This window comes from Hordeum vulgare, chromosome 7H (assembly GCF_904849725.1).
Source record: "Hordeum vulgare subsp. vulgare chromosome 7H, MorexV3_pseudomolecules_assembly, whole genome shotgun sequence".
In the NCBI taxonomy this organism is placed as follows: domain Eukaryota; kingdom Viridiplantae; phylum Streptophyta; class Magnoliopsida; order Poales; family Poaceae; genus Hordeum; species Hordeum vulgare.
In genome coordinates this window covers 9,300,216-9,316,678 of record NC_058524.1, presented here as the reverse complement: position 1 = coordinate 9,316,678, position 16,463 = coordinate 9,300,216, and the positions used below count along the sequence as shown (strand labels likewise).

General features: G+C 44.0%; 1 protein-coding gene and 2 non-coding genes across 3 annotated transcripts; all 3 read left to right on the top strand.

Moving 5' to 3' along the window:
• The first annotated feature begins 2,523 nt into the window (after positions 1 to 2,523).
• Positions 2,524 to 2,595, top strand: TRNAD-GUC. Its single transcript has one exon. It is a non-coding gene; the product is annotated as a tRNA-Asp (tRNA).
• A 296-nt stretch (positions 2,596 to 2,891) lies between these two features.
• TRNAD-GUC lies at positions 2,892 to 2,963 on the top strand. The gene has a single exon. It is a non-coding gene; the product is annotated as a tRNA-Asp (tRNA).
• Positions 2,964 to 7,769: 4,806 nt separating this feature from the next.
• On the top strand, positions 7,770 to 12,756 carry LOC123413142 (ruBisCO large subunit-binding protein subunit beta, chloroplastic). The gene is made up of 15 exons (XM_045106095.1): positions 7,770 to 7,884; positions 8,693 to 8,908; positions 9,010 to 9,135; positions 9,376 to 9,513; positions 9,604 to 9,699; positions 9,856 to 10,098; positions 10,201 to 10,435; positions 10,514 to 10,683; positions 10,947 to 11,024; positions 11,124 to 11,195; positions 11,333 to 11,437; positions 11,570 to 11,662; positions 11,747 to 11,839; positions 12,293 to 12,416; positions 12,510 to 12,756. Exons 2-15 carry the CDS (start codon positions 8,699 to 8,701, stop codon positions 12,521 to 12,523), a joined length of 1,797 nt encoding a protein of 598 aa, XP_044962030.1. The 5' UTR covers positions 7,770 to 7,884; positions 8,693 to 8,698; the 3' UTR covers positions 12,524 to 12,756.
• Positions 12,757 to 16,463: the final 3,707 nt, after the last annotated feature.

Below are 16,463 nucleotides of genomic sequence, written 5' to 3'. Positions count from 1 at the left end.
ATGAATCACACTCTAAATTATATCTATATACATCCATATGTAATCTATAATGAAATATCTAAAAATATATATATTTGAGAATGGAGGGAGTATTTACTAAATCCAAGAACATGAACCATGAAGCGAACAGTCAGCTTGAGCCTTGAGGTCACACTTAGCGCTGTTTTTCTGGGGCTGAAGATCCTCGCTCTGCTTGTTTTCCAGAACCATTGACTTTCCATATGTTGAGCAGAATTATGTGAGTGTCTCCTCTTTCCTGAGCAAGTCACACCTCAGGATTGTCCCTCTCACTCATTGGGATCAAGAGAGACGATCGATTTACACCTGAAAATGCAAGCACCATGATGATGAGGAGCACGCACGAAAACTGAATCATAGCAATGGAGAACGCTTTGCGAGCAGGAAAGAAAGATAAGTTAAGCAGAAAAAGCAGGCAAGTCGTTGTAGTACAGTGGTAAGTATTCCATCTATCACCCGGGTTCGGTCCCCGGCAACGGCGGGTTTTTTTCTTTTGCGGCCCATGACACTTGGGCCTGTTAGTTCCCAATGGCCCCATCCCTTTTCAGTCTGCTGAGAGCCCGCTCCTCCTCGCGGCTTGCTGAGAGCTCCCCTGGCTCGTTATATTTTTAGATCAAACTAGTGGACCCGTTGCACCAAATGACGCAGAGGCACGCTAAATTCATGCATGTGCACGATGAAAAAAATATCCATGATTTAATCCCATTTGTTAAAAAAAATCAGGATGGATTGTTGTCTACAATGAGATGTATATACACATTTTAATTTGATAGCACAAAATACTTGCTACCATGTTCGCAGAGACCCTTTTGAAATCATGTTCGCATTGAAAACATTTGCATTTTTCAGTGACTTTGCATCTCAGCCAAAAATATATATGCTCTTGCTTAAAAATATACATACCTTTCAAATCATGAGTGCTTTAAAAAAACATTATTTAGGAGCTTTAGATTTGAGCAAACGTGTATGATTGAAGCTTTAGAAATTCTGTATAAAAATAATGAAGGATCATCAAACATTTAATAGCAGATGAAACAATAATTCAAAACATCTCCATAATAGCATTAGCTATCGTCTATGGCATTTGTTTCGTAACTATCAAACACGCCTAGAACATCATTTCTATTGAATCCATATAACAAGAGAACTTATGGTAAAGGACCCCATCACATAGATTAAAGAAAAAAAGAGGGACTAGTCAATAGTTCGACACTAAACCATTAACCACTTGCATGGTGGTAGGAGCAAGCGGCACCGTGTCCAGTCTCTAAGTTGTGGTACATATCCTGAAGCCTTGCAGTGCTCCATGGTCAGCAATACATCTTTGCTACAACCTTGAAACTGGAAATAACAACACACATACATATCCCACTATATAAGTTATAAACAGACAAAAGAAACCTTTTAAAAATCACGAACATGTGTAGTTTGCATACATCGAGTTGACTTTTTTTAACCAAACTAAAGCTAGTATATGGCATATGGTCAGAGCCAAGCGAGCATGCATGCATTTGTTTGAATTTGTAATAGCACACACGCTCCAAGAACAGAACATGTGAGGAACCCAGTAGCATCAACCATTTCCAGCACCTCAAATCCACATGCCCTTTGCATGGTGATTAAACACGCACTTCATAGGGGAGTGTATGATGCCAAAAAAAATCACCTGCATACACACGCAGATACACTGGTACAACCACAATATGACTTGAAGAAAAAAGTCTGAAGTGCATGTTAGATGTATAGACTAACTGTGCAGACTAATCCTACCTAATTTACCTCATTAGCCACTTAGATGTACATGTATCATAGCTCAAGAATGCAACACCTTTTATGGCAGCAACATAAGATATCAAAATGCACTGCATCTCAGACTGTCGATTCTTTATAATAATAAAAAAGCCAATTCAACATGGTTGTAGTTTCAAACGATAACATGGAAAATCCGGCCTATACACCTAAACTAAATAAGCAAGTTATGGTAGTGACCCAAAGAAATAATTTAGAGAAGCAACATAAAGCAGATGAGAAGGCAGACGGTAAGGTATCAAAACTCAAAACAGGTTACAACACAAAAGATTTGTTTCTTCTAGGGATATAAGTGAGCAACTTATGAGAGGAAAATACACTCTCTTAAAAGAAGTAGAACATCTAATAATGCTCACCTAACATGTACAAAACAGAGATCAGCCATGTAATTTTACTGTCTGGTAGGTTATCATTTTTACTTTCCTCATCAAGCAAAGACAAGTCATAGTTTGAAAGTACTATGACTTCATTCGTGTATCCTTGAAAGATAGAGTCAGGTGCATCATTTATACACCACTGTCTAATACGGTTAGTGAGAAAAGAAGTAATGGAACTAATGAGCACATAAATTCTCAAATCAACCTCCACAACGTCCTGTGCAGAAAAAAAAAATACAAAAGGAAAGGGCGGTCTATTCTTTTATCATACCAGAGGTGCTTCAAGTAAGTTATTTTTGAGCACCAGAAAATCAATCAAGTCGTTGTAGTATAGTGGTAAGTATTCCCGCCTGTCACGCGGGTGACCCGGGTTCGATCCCCGGCAACGGCGCCTTTTTTCCTTTCGTTCCCATGGCTGCATCCCTTTTTCAGCCTGCGTTGAAGGTCCTTACTCTACTTGTTTCTAGAACCATTGCTTTTCCTTGTGTTGATCGAAATTGTGTGAGTGTCTCCTCTTTCCTGAGCAAGTCACATCTCAGGACTGTTCCTCTCACTCATTGGGCTTAAGAGAGACGATTTACTTCGGAATATGCAACCAGCACGAGAACAGATCCACATCAATGAAGAACGTTTTGTTGGTACTCAGCACTTTTAAGTAAACCATTTTGAGCATCTAAAATCAATCAAGTCGTTGTAGTATAGTGGTAAGTATTCCCGCCTGTCACGCGGGTGACCCGGGTTCGATCCCCGGCAACGGCGCGTTTTTTTTCTGTCATTTCGCCGGCCCATGACAAGGCAGGCCGTTTCTTTTCGGCCTGCGGAGAGCCCCGCTCCTGGCCTGCACGCTTCGAGAGGTTTCCACAGCCGTCGAGGCCGATCCACTGCGTCCGATGGCTGCTGCCTGCTGGTGCTCGCCTGGCCAATTTACCCTATGCACCCTGTAAAAGCATCGTGCTCGCTCTACAGCCCTGCTAAGACATTTATTTGCTGTCGCGCTACAGATTTGTTTTTTGCAATGGCAAATCATGCGCGTGCTTACTAAGTCTACTTAAAGATTTCATCAAGGACTACATATAAATGTAGACATATTGAGTTTACCTTTTTTTAATGCATGGTCCATATTAAAAACTATAAAAAACATATATTCAAAACGGAGGGAATCGATTCTAGTCATTGTGCCAGAATACCACCGGTTTCGATAAAAGCAACACTAGCTTTTTAGTTTGTGTGTGTTACCCTTGGTTTGTTTGTGTTTGCAGCTATATTCGATAGGTCAAATAAAAACACACCAGCGTTGTATTTGTAGACCAAATGAGTTAGTGTTACATGTTATGCGTTAAAGCCCATACTTTCTCCAATTTGGCCAGAAGAAGTTGTCTGATTTTTGAATTTGGATCAGTCGATTTAGTTGGAAAGGAAGAAGGGAGCGTGACAGAGCACGGAGGCCGCCTTCGGTTGCGTCGGGGCAAGACACTGGCAAGGCCTTGGTCAGGAACACGTCGTAGCCGTCCGAGGTGAGTTCGAAGGTTAAGGGTTCGGGGTACGAGCTCATCGAGAAATTCTGGTGGTTGGTTCACCAGTTTAGAGAGATGGGGGGTGACGCCAGCACGATGGTCGGGGGGAGGGGGGAGCGGAGGCAAGCGGTTCGGCCGGTGATCGTGGATGGTTTGCGGAATAAGATGAAGTTGGGAGGATAAGAGGTGGAAGAAGGCCATCCAGTCGTTGGCTGCACGTCAGATGGTTCAGAAAATTCGATCCACCAAATCCTTTTTTATCGGCCGCCCTCTAGCCATCTCCTTTTTTCTCATGAATATATGTGTCAAGATGATTCCTAAACCCCAATCAGGTGGAATACGTTTTTGTTTACTTTGTCCTTCGAGTTGCATAAATAGAATAGAAATATAGTTTAAATTAGACTCGTCTTCACTAGAATCATTTATCCCCGTCTTCACTAGAATCATTTATCCCCATCTATGCTCATGCATATTGTTAATGTACTTACATTCTCCTGTCTGGATGGGCCGCAGTCCAACATCTTAACTATCAGTTTCATCACCCTAGTATCCATGGTTGTTGTCGAAATTATACACGCCATCTCCTCGTCACGCACCAAGGAGATAGTCAAAGGCACAAAGACAACCACAACACCGTGCCTCGGTATTTTGCCGGCAATCGCTCCTCTCGCTGTTGGCCATATACAAACAAAGGATGTGTCGCAAACTGATTTTTCTTATCTTGAATGTGCCATCCATTTTCATTTGCTTATTACGCACTCAAGGTAGTTGTGTTATTTGTTAGAGCATCAATAGCGAGTGGGGGCGTTTTGGATTTTTAAAAATCCCAAAATTCATATTTTTACATTTCAAAAAAATCTGAAAAAATATAGATATACACGGAGGCATAACACACACATGTGTGTAAATTTTTAGAACAAAATATGTTGAAACAGGGTCTGTGCAAAAAAAACAAATTTGTGGCTTTTTAACACATGATACTATTCATCTTAAAAATACATGAATTTGTTTTTTTTTACACAGATCAAATCTTAAGGTATTTCATTCTGAATTTTTGTACACATATACATTTCATTCTTGTATACTTGCATATTTTTTCAGATTTTTTTAAAACAAAAATTTTGAATTTTGAATTTTAAAAAACACAAAGGATATCATGAAGCCCGAGCTCCAATAGGCATTTTCGATCAGTAGCCAGATATATCAAATCCGGCACCCTACAGGTTCGCGGACAATGACAAGACAAATATCAATTCACCGACATATATATATGTGTACCTTATATCCAGTATCCTAAATTAATATCATGCATGCAACGTGAAAGAAACTATATAGATGACCAACGAAATAAAAGAACATACATCAAACTAACATAGAACGAACTGCATATCCATGTCACCTGGATCAAAAAAGCATCATGGTTCAACTCACAGACATAGTTTGTAAACTAAAATTGCAAAAAAAAGAAGGAAAGAAAAACAGAGAGGGCTAAGCATCTTCACCACTTCCTTGTCGGTCATTTGCTCCTCCGGTCACCAGAGCGCTTGTAGAACTCCGTGTAGGCGTCTGCGATTGTGTGTGTGTGTGGGGGGGGGGGGGGGGGGTTGTCGGAGCCGTCAGTGATGTGGGATGAGGAGTCAATGTAGCTGGTCATCCTCCGAATGGCATGGTTGTTGAGGAAAGTCGAATGGGGAAAAATTGCTACACTCATCAAGATCTATCTATGAAGATCAACAACTACGAGAGGGGGAGTGTATCTACATACCCTTGTAGATCGCTAAGCCGAAGCGTATATAACGCGGTTGATGTAGTCGTACTTTTCATGATCCAATCGCGACCCGATCTGATCTAGCATCGAACGGACGACACATTCGCGTTCAGCAGACGTGCGGCTCGATGATGTCTCCTCCTCCTTGATCCAGCAAGAAGTAGATGGGATCTCAACCAGCATGACGGCGTGGTGGAGATGGTGGTGGAGCAATCCCAGCAGGGTTGTGCCAAGCGCCTTCAGAATTGCAAACGAGGAAGAACGGGAGAGGGGGAGGTCGCAGGCCGTGGGAATTGTTGTGTACAACCCTCCCCCTCTCCTCTACTATATATAGGAGGCAAGGGGAAGATTTAGGTCTCAACCCTTGGCCCCTCCTCCAAGGAAGGCTGGTGGCTAGGGTGGAGTCCTCCCTCCACAAGGAAGGGAGGAGTCTCCCTCCTCCAAGGCACCTCTGGGGTACCTTGTCCCTTTGGGACTCTTGACCCAAGCCAATTCCGCCTCAAGGGGCGTGTGCCCTCGCCTAGGGTGGCTAGGATGCCACCCCTACAACCCATGTGGCCCCACGAGGTAGGTGGACCCCCGTAACCCTTTCGGCACCCCGATATACTACCGATAATGTTTGAAACTTTATCGGTAGCAAAATAGAACTTCCCATATGTAAAATATTTACCTTCGGACCATTCTGAAACTCCTCGTGACGTCTGAGATCTCATCAGGTACTCCGAACAACATTCGATCACCAACATACATATCCCAATACTACTCTAGCGTCAATCGAGCGTTAAGCTTGTGGACCCTACGGGTTCGAGAATCATGTGGACATGACCGAGACACCTCTCTGGTAAATAACTAATAGCGGGACCTGAATCCCCACATTGGTTCCCACATATTTCACGAAGATCATTGTCGGTAGAACCACGATGTCAGGGATGTAGTCAATCCCGTATCCAGTTCCCTTTGTCCAGCGGTATGTTACTTGCCCGCGATTCGATCGTCGATATCTTCATACCTAGTTCAATCTCACTACTGGCAAGTCTCTTTACTCGTTCCGTAATACAAGATACTGTGACGAACTCCTTAGCCACATTGCTTGCAAGCTTATTGTGATGTTACATTATCGACTGGCCCCCGAGATACCTCTTCGTCATACGAAGTGACAAATCCTAGTCTTGATCCATGCCAACTCCACAAACACCCTCAGAGACACCTGTAGAGCATCTTTATAGTCACCCAGTTACATTGTGACGTTTGATACACACAAGGAATTCCTCTGGTGTCAGTGAGCTACATGATCTCATGGTAATAGGAACACATTCATTAACACGTAGAAAGCAATAGCAGTAAACTTGATACGATCAAATGTTATGCTGACGGTTTGGGTCTTGTCCATCACATCATTCTCCTAATGATGTGATCCCATTATCAAATGATAACTCATATCTATGGCTAGTAAACCTTAGCCATCTTTGACCAACGGGCTAGTCCAGTAAAGGCATACTAGGAACACTTTGTTGTCTATGTATGCACACATATATTTGAGTTTACAATCAATACAATTATATAGCATGGATAATAAACGATTATCATAAACAAGAAAATATGATAATAACTAATTTATTATTGCCTCTAGGGCATATTTCCAACCATGATTTTGTTGCCTCTTGTGCTTCATCGCTATTCCTTTCGCAGGCGCCTTCTCTGCCACTTCGCGAGTTTGATTGCTCGATACCAAGCCAAAGCGCCTTGGTGTTCTTCCGACAGGCCCGACGGTCGTCCGTCTTTGCCGTCTTCAGCGAGCGGGGGTAGACATCCGTGAGGAGTTGTTCGGCCTTACCAGGAGCCGTCAGCGATCCGCGTCGACAACGCGAAGACTATGCAGCCGCCGCCGACCTCTTCTTAGCACGTTGCCTCTCGCGGCGGGCGACGCACACCTCCAATTTGGGCGTCCGCGTCTGCGGCGCCAACGACACGGGCAGAAGCACCCACCGAAAGCCCCTGAGGAGCAGCGGCACGGAGCTATGAGTGGTGTGGGGTGGCCAGTTTGAGGGGTCGAGCTAGGTCAGTTTTTATGATCGAGCACTGCCCCGGCCGTCTGCCCGGTCCGTCTTGGGAGGCCGGTGGTATATATCATGGTAATAACATAATGGGTCCTTGTACAAATCTTATTATTAGTGCTATCGGAAATACGCACTTTTCCAAGGGTGGGATCGGAAAGATGCCACCAACCAAGAACCAATCCCCTTTGTAAAACCCTGGCGTGTATTTAAGAGCGACCTCATCCCCTTCCTCCTCCTCCCCCAACCCACCCAAAGCAAACCCCTCACCCGCACCCGCCCTCCCGAGGCCGCAGCCTTATCCTCTCCGCCCCGCCTCCGCGCTCCTCCTCCGCTCCGCCAAGGTAAGCTACAACCTCTACCCCCCATCCCCTCCCTCTTCCCCTCCCGCCTCCGGGCGCCGCGCGGCCCTCGCCCGCTGAATTCGGCCGCCGGGCCGTCGCATTCGGGCGGGGTATTCCGAGGATTAGATGGGCAGGACGCGCCGTGTTTTGGTACAGGCCTCGACGCGGGGAGGAATTTCCAGTAGGTTCTGCCGGCGAATTCGACGGGCGCGCGGTTCTGGGTCTGGGTTGGTGTGTGCTTTGCTATAGTTGCTACTGTAGTAGTGGGATTGGAGCCGTTCCGCCCAGATGCCACGGGCTGTCGGCGCTCGGGAGGCTGGCCTGGTCTCCGGCGTCGTGCGTAGTGCCCTGCTGTGGTGGGTACATTGGTGGGGAACGGTGTTACGGTGATTATAGCTAATCTTAAATCCCTGACACTGCTTGGGCGCCGTATAGCGCGTAAATTTGAAGTCAGTGCACTGTATTGGTTGGCCCTACTTGTTGTTCCTAGAACACAAACTAGGGTAGTAGAGTGGTCAACTGCTGTTTCTGCAAAATTGGAGGACAGACACAAAACTCTGTTTCCAACTTATGCATGGAACACCCTGCTTATTTGTATCTACTTGTTTTGATGTACATTTGTAGGACAACAAAAAGTTAAAGCGTCTACTCTGATTTAGTGCCTTGGTTACATGTGGTTGCCTCCACTTCCATTATCTGGAGTGAACCTTCATTGTGTCCTCTTGTGCTTACAAGATCTCTGTATTTTGGGCTTTATACATGTTTCTCTAAATTGGTCTGTCATTCTGATATTATCATTGCTGCACAGGAAAACATGGCTTCACCATTTGGCGCCACTTCTACCGTTGGGCTCATGGCAGCTCCAACTGGCCTTGTATCAGACAAGAAGCCATTTTCATTGTCATCTATCTCCCTTGCCGACAGGCCACGCCATGTGCGCCTTCAGAGGAAATGCAACTTCAGAGTTAAAGCAGCTAAGGAGCTCTACTTCAACAAGGATGGCTCAGCCACCAAGAAGCTCCAGGTGAGATTCACACTTTGTGCATATCCTGTTTTGAATTCTCACTATATGATAGTGCCTGGTGAGCATTGGACAGACGCTGATGAGCTGTTTGTATATTTTAGGTTGGAGTCAACAAGCTGGCAGATCTTGTTGGAGTTACATTGGGACCAAAGGGAAGGAATGTTGTTTTGGAGAGCAAGTACGGCTCCCCTAAGATTGTCAATGATGGTGTTACAGTTGCAAGAGAGGTACATTGCATATTGCCACGTGACGAGGCAATCAGCAAGTTTTTCTGCTACATTTCTAGTACTGAGAAGATTGCTTTTAGTAATCACGCACATATTTTTTATCATTCAAAGCACACGAGGTTGCATGTTGTATCCGTATATACATGTATCGAGTGTAATTACTTTCTGGCAATACGAGCATGATCATGATTTTAGTTTAAAGCCCCAGCAGAATATTCAATAACAATTGTTGTACTGCAGGTTGAGCTGGAGGATCCTGTTGAAAATATTGGAGCTAAGTTGGTTAGGCAAGCTGCAGCGAAGACCAACGATTTAGCTGGAGATGGAACAACTACTTCTGTCGTCCTTGCTCAGGGGCTCATTGCTGAGGGTGTTAAGGTATGCCACTAGAAGAGATTTATTGTTACTTGTGATTTGAGTGTGGTGTTACTGTTTGGTAAATCTAAAAACGGGTCTGTTATTATTCAGGTTATTGCAGCTGGTGCCAACCCTGTTCAAATTACTCGTGGTATTGAGAAAACAGCGAAAGCACTAGTCCTTGAACTTAAGAAGATGTCAAAGGAGGTAAAATTAATCATTAGCCTATTATGCTGTCGAAGTGTCCCTAGTTTTGGCAGTCTGGCCCTTAATAGTATTTAACTAATGCCCAACTTGAGTGAGATGGCTGCTATATGTAACTTGCTTATTAGTTCTATTTACGAAGGCATGTTCTCTCTGTAGGTTGAAGACAGTGAGCTTGCCGATGTTGCTGCGGTCAGTGCTGGCAACAACTACGAAATCGGTAACATGATAGCAGAGGCTATGAGCAAGGTTGGCCGGAAGGGAGTGGTTACCCTTGAAGAGGGGAGGAGTTCCGAGAACAATCTTTATGTTGTGGAGGGAATGCAGTTTGAGCGTGGTTATATCTCTCCTTATTTCGTTACCGACAGCGAGAAAATGACCACCGAGTACGAGAACTGCAAGGTAAGCTGGAATCTGAGCATCTATCAGTTTGTTTTTGCTGCTGCTTACTGTCTTTACGGTTCAGATTCAGATTATTGATGTGTTCTGATCTTTTTTCTTCAGCTGCTTTTGGTTGACAAGAAAATCACCAACGCACGGGATCTTATCAATGTTCTGGAGGAAGCCATTAGGGGTCAATACCCAATCCTGATCATTGCTGAGGATATTGAGCAGGAGGCTCTTGCAACCCTTGTTGTCAACAAGCTAAGAGGTTCTTTGAAAATCTGTGCTATCAAAGCCCCTGGTTTTGGAGAGCGCAAGACCCAGTACCTGGACGACATTGCCATCCTCACCGGAGGTGAGGCGAAAATACATCTCAGATGAATGTTTCCATGATCAGCTATGCTTCTTGTTCGTGACGCACATTTTTTTGCAGGAACTGTTATCAGAGACGAGGTTGGACTCACACTTGACAAGGCAGATAACACAGTTCTAGGAACGGCTGCAAAGGTTGTCCTTACAAAAGAGTCGACAACAATAGTTGGTGATGGCAGCACCCAGGAAGAAGTGACTAAGAGGGTTGCACAGATCAAAAATCTCATTGAGGTATGCCATTTTCTTTTCTCTACCCCTGAATTGACTCGGTATCCAGTTCTAGAAGGCTCCATTTCATCATGCCTGGTACTGGGTGCAGATTGGAAATTTCTTAGTATTATGTAGAATGTAGTTTGGTTGGTTTACATGCTTCATCCTGGGTGTATATTATAATTTTCTTTGTTTGAGCTCTGTGTGTGGTTGTTCTGTTTATCCAAGACTTAAGAAGCATCAGTCTTTAAGTCTGATTCTAAGTTGTTGTTGCTGATTCACAGGTAGCAGAGCAAGACTACGAGAAGGAAAAACTCAATGAGAGGATTGCAAAGCTCGCCGGTGGTGTTGCTGTTATTCAGGTATTAATGGAGGACACTGTTATTTTTGGCATGCTGCTCTTTTGCTTCATTCCCTGCTGGAATGGTAACTGTAGTAACTCATGGCTTGTGACTTGGTAGGTGGGAGCACAAACAGAAACTGAACTTAAGGAGAAGAAGTTGCGAGTTGAGGATGCTCTAAACGCAACCAAGGTAAGTCAAACAATGTTGTGTCATTAAATAGTTTTAGCTGTCAGCTTCGTATCTGCTTGTCAAAGAAGCAGAGTTAAGCCCATTGGTTTTGTTATTACTTCCTTAAACATTCTATAAATCGATTCTTTCTTTTGCAGGCTGCCGTTGAGGAAGGTATTGTTGTTGGTGGAGGGTGCACTCTTTTGAGGCTGGCTGCTAAGGTTGATGCCATCAAGGACACCCTGGAGAACGACGAGCAGAAGGTAAAAAAAAATGAAATTCCCCAAGGCTTCTAATACTTGCATACAATGCGGTCCGCTGGATGTGGGTCACAATCAATCATATCAAATCATTGATCATTCATGTTTGACATGCTGTAATACCAACTTTTCTAGGTCGGAGCTGAGATAGTGAGGAGGGCGCTGTGCTACCCACTCAAGTTGATCGCCAAGAATGCTGGTGTCAATGGCAGTGTTGTTACCGAGAAGGTTAGAGCTAGTTTTCACAACAAGAACAAAATTTCTTATTTCCCTGCCTGTATCTGAGTAACATGAAAAATGCTGCTGTACCAGGTTCTTTCTAACGACAACTTCAAGTTCGGCTACAACGCAGCCACTGGGCAGTACGAGGACTTGATGGCTGCTGGTATCATCGACCCCACTAAGGTCTGTAGCCCTATGGCCGCCCCTGCAGTCATCCTTTGCACCATTCTGAAAATGGATAGAGTGCAGACTTGATAGTTGGGTTGCTTCTCGCTTTTTTAACTAGGCTAAACCACCCTTTTTCTTTTGGGAGATTTAGTGTTGCTACTTTGGAATAAAGTGTCCAGATCTAAGCTTGTAGAGTCTAGTCCAAGAAAGACAAAGGAAACGATTTGGATAATGAAAGCTAATCTACATTAGCTTTAATTTAGTATAATTGCAATTGCAAACATAATAAAGCCAAAAGAACATGGGGAACTGTGAAAGGATTAAAGGGAAAGGGAAAAAGGAAGCAGCTATGGTCGAAATAAAGACCATGATGATACTATCTAGTTCTCTCTTCCCCCATATTGTCTGCTGAAAAATAAAAAACTAAAGATGGAAGATGATCCTCATTTTATGTTCCTGATGATGCAGGTGGTGAGATGTTGCCTGGAGCATGCCGCGTCGGTGGCCAAGACCTTCCTGACGTCGGACGTGGTGGTCGTCGAGATCAAGGAGCCTGAGCCCGCGCCCCTCGTCAACCCCATGGACAACTCCGGTAAGCTTCAAACCCCTTTTAGCCGGTGAGCAAACGTTGCAGTCCCCGAATGGAGCATGTTGCTGATCTGTGCTTGCTTTGATGATGAATCAGGCTTCGGATACTGATGAGCGACGGTGGAGTCTCTCCAGAGGATGTGGTTTAATTTTTGGTAGCATGAACCAAGTTTTGAGAGATTGATGATGATGATGATGTAGTTTTGAGATAAGAAAAATGCAATGTGATGTGCCTGCCAGAACGGCGAAATAAGCAGAGAAACATTTAGCGGAAATTTCTTGATGTAATTGGAACAGCTTACGGCTCTCGTTTTACGCGCAGGAATGTATGCCATTTCACGTCTCAGGTCCTGTTTTTTGTTTCAGAGTTGCTATTGCTACTATGTTAGCGTTGTACTAAACGCTCTGGCTGATTTTCATCAGAGAAACAGACAGTCCATACAACGGTTTACTATCTGTGTTGCTGGGAACTTGGATAACCCGGGAGCTCCCTCTGCCGTGGAGTCTCGCCTTCCTTTGTCGTCCCCATTCTTCAAACCTTCTCTATCGCCAAACCAATTGCTATTCCTCCCAAACTGAATCGGGCGGAATATGGCGAACAAAATGTCAAGAACAACTAAATTTGTAGTTTTTTTTTCAAAAGTACTACCTATTTTCTACCAAATCCGAAAATCATTTGTCGGAATTGAAAAAAGTCAAAAATAGCACCCCGTCGGCCTCTAGTGGGCCGAAGTGGGTCCTGGCGGGAGGCCGAAGAGGGCCTGTCGGCCCGCGGGTGGCCGAAGAGCCTGCTGTCGGCCCACGGCTGGCCGAAGAGCCCCTGGATAAGGCCAACCGAGCCCTTCTTCCTCCTCGGTCGTTGGCTCCTCTTCTCTCTCTCTCTCGTTTTCTTCCCTTATTTTGCCCCCCCCTTCCGATCTCCTCCATCCTCCATCAATTTTCCTATTCAATCCGCTGAAACAATAGATCATATCCATCTCCACCGGCCTACCTACGGTCTCATTTTGTGTCATGGGGTAGTTTTTTGTTCGTTTGGAGGAGCCATGATGGGGTGGTGGAGGTGTGGATGGTGAGCAGGTGGTATGGTGGAGAGGAAGAAGAAGGTGGAGAAGAAGAAGAAGGGGACACACGCGTCGAAGGTATATCGATTTTTTTTACTGTAGGTTCTTTTTAGTGTTGATTTATTTAGTGTACGTAGGTGTTTTTTGTATAAATTTGTTCGTTGCGAATAATGACAAGCTGGCAATGTCTGACAGGTGAAAATGTCTGAATCCGTAAATTTCGCTGTTTATTATGGCCCTGGTAATGTTCGATATAATGAGTTGGGGGTATCTTAACGAGTTTAAAAAAGGCGTCATGACACTTTCAGACCCGGACAGACTGGACATTAGGCAGTTGAAGCACTGGTTGACTACTAGTTTTGGGCTGGATCTTGAAGTCTGTTCCGTCAGTATTCATGCATTGTAGACCAAATCCTGTAAAAATGTCAAGTGAGAGTTGATGCCAATATATAGGAGCCAACATGTGAGGTGAAGATGCATGGGGTTAAAATTGAAACGAAATTTTATCCAACTTGTGAGTGTACATGTAACAAACCTTAGTTGTTGCACCTGCCTTGCTCACATGTGTTGGCTGCGTGTGGCCAGATTGAGTTAAATGCTATCTCCTTCGTGTCTCCGTACTATTCAAAAAAGGCAGTGCTCAATGTATGGACAGGTGAGATGACAGGGTTTAGAATCATCGACAATTTCAACAAGGTAAACGATAGCGAGAGAGTATACATCCTGGATTCTGGACTTCCGCGAACTAGCAGGGGCACACGTAAGGTAAAACGCATCCGAAACGATAGAGCAACCAGACAATTTTTGCTTTGTGCGGCTTATGGACATAGGATGAAATATTGCCCCGACCAAACAAAAGACGGTGCTTCCACCTCGATGAGTGCTTCTACATCGACGACTGTTACAACAGTAGCAGGAGGTAGTCGTGGCACTCATGCTGGACGTGGCAGTTGAGGCCGAAGGGGTGGACGAGGAATAAATAACTCAGAAGCTACATAATGTGTGGACCTGCGTTTTAATTTGTAATATGTCTGCATTATGTTTTAATGTGTATTATGTCGGACTATGTTTATATTTGTAATATGCAAATTTGAGAACAATTTTCGAACATGAGCTTAGTTAAAAAACATGATTACTGATACTACTAGACAATTCTGCTGCATAATTCAATAGAAATTCAAGTACTGGATAGTTCAACTACTGGACAGTTCTACTACTGGATAGTTGAATACAAATTCAATCATTACATACTTAAAATTCATCACAGATCTCCTTCAACTTCTTGACCCTGTCCTTATAGCCATGGTTCTGTTTCATCATATCAGAAATGATGTACTCCAGCTTTTTCTTCTCTTCCTTCATTTGGTCTCTCTCTAGCACAAGCTGGTCCCTCTCCTTCTCTGCCTTCGCCCTAAGTACCTGATGTAGATTGGTGCAAGAATGGTCTGCCGACTTCTTCTTCTCAATCTCATCTTTCAGATCACTGATAGCCAACCTAGCACTGCCAAGCTGATTAATAGCATCCTCCTTGTCAACCATCATTTTTGCAAAATCAAGTTTGAAATGTCTAAGCTCTTCCCCCATCTCCCTCTTTTCTCCAATTATTTTGAAATTCTCTTCACCCAGCTTCAGATTTTCTTTGATTTTGTCCTCGTTTTCTTTGTCATGCATGCTCCACAATTGACCTATGCAAAACTGCATAGCAACTGACCACTCAAGGTCTATCCACTCCAGATAGCATCACTTCTATTCTGCCTAAAATTCAAAACAATTCCAGTGATCAACATACATGAAATTGAGTGGAGCAGAAATTAACTAAGATTAACTCATTACAGTGCAACATACCTTCTCCTTTGCACAAGCAAGAAAACGCCGACCAGTGTCAGTAGATTGACATGCAACTTGCCTGAGGCAAGGCTTGATAACCCACAAGTATAGGGGATCACAACAGTTTTCGAGGGTAGAGTATTTAACCCAAATTTGTTGATTCGACACAAGGGGAAGCCAAAGAATATTCTCGAGTATTAGCAGTTGAGTTGTCAATTCAAGCACACCTGAAAGACTTAGTATCTGCAGCAAAGTATCAGTAACAAAGTGGTGTGATAGCAACAGTAGCAACGGTGATAGTAGCAGCAGTGACAGCAGTAGCAACAGAGTAACAGTAGCAGCAGTGACAATAGTAGCGACAGAGTAACAATAGCAGCAATGACATCAGTAGCGATAGAGTAACGTAGCAAGGACTAGTAGGAAAAGACTCATAGGCATTGGATCGGTGATGGATAATTATGCCGGATGATATTCATCATGCAACAGTTATAACACGGAGAGATATGTAACTAGCTCAAGTTCGTCAATGTAGTGTAGGCATGTATTCCGTATATAGTCATACGTGCTTATGGAAAATAACTTGCATGACATATATTGTCCATCCCTCCCGTGGCAGCGGGGTCCTAATGGAAACTACGAGATATTAAGGTTCTCCTTTTAATAGAGAACCGGAAAAAAACATTAGCACTTAGTGAATACATGAACTCCTCATACTATGGTCATCTCCGGGAGTGGTTCCAGCTATTGTCACTCCGGGGTTGCCAGGTCATAACACGTAGTAGGTGACTACAACTTGCAAGATAGGATCAAGAACACACATATATTGATGACAACATAATATGTTCAGATCTGAAATCATGGCACTCGGGCCCTAGTGACAAGCATTAAGCATGGCAAAGTAGTAGCATCGTCAATCTCAAAACATAGTGGATACTAGGGATCAATCCCCATCAAAACTAACTCGATTACATGATAGACCTCATCCAACACATCACCGTCCAGCAAGCCTACGATGAGATTACTCACGAACGCTGAAGAGCATTGGCGATGAAGGAAGGTAGGTGATGACGATGGCGACGATCTCCCCTCTCCGGAGCCCAAAACGGACTCCAGATCTGCCCTCCAGAGGAAGAACAGGTGGTGGCGGCGCCTCCATATCGTAA

Excerpts from the sequence above, each read along its gene's own strand:
- LOC123413142 (XM_045106095.1), top strand. The coding sequence starts at position 8,699 with ATGGCTTCACCATTTGGCGCCACTTCTACCGTTGGGCTCATGGCAGCT. Across the intron at positions 11,025-11,123 it reads GTGGTGTTGCTGTTATTCAG|GTGGGAGCACAAACAGAAAC; the intron begins GTATTAATGGAG and ends GTGACTTGGTAG. Across the intron at positions 11,196-11,332 it reads ATGCTCTAAACGCAACCAAG|GCTGCCGTTGAGGAAGGTAT; the intron begins GTAAGTCAAACA and ends TTTCTTTTGCAG.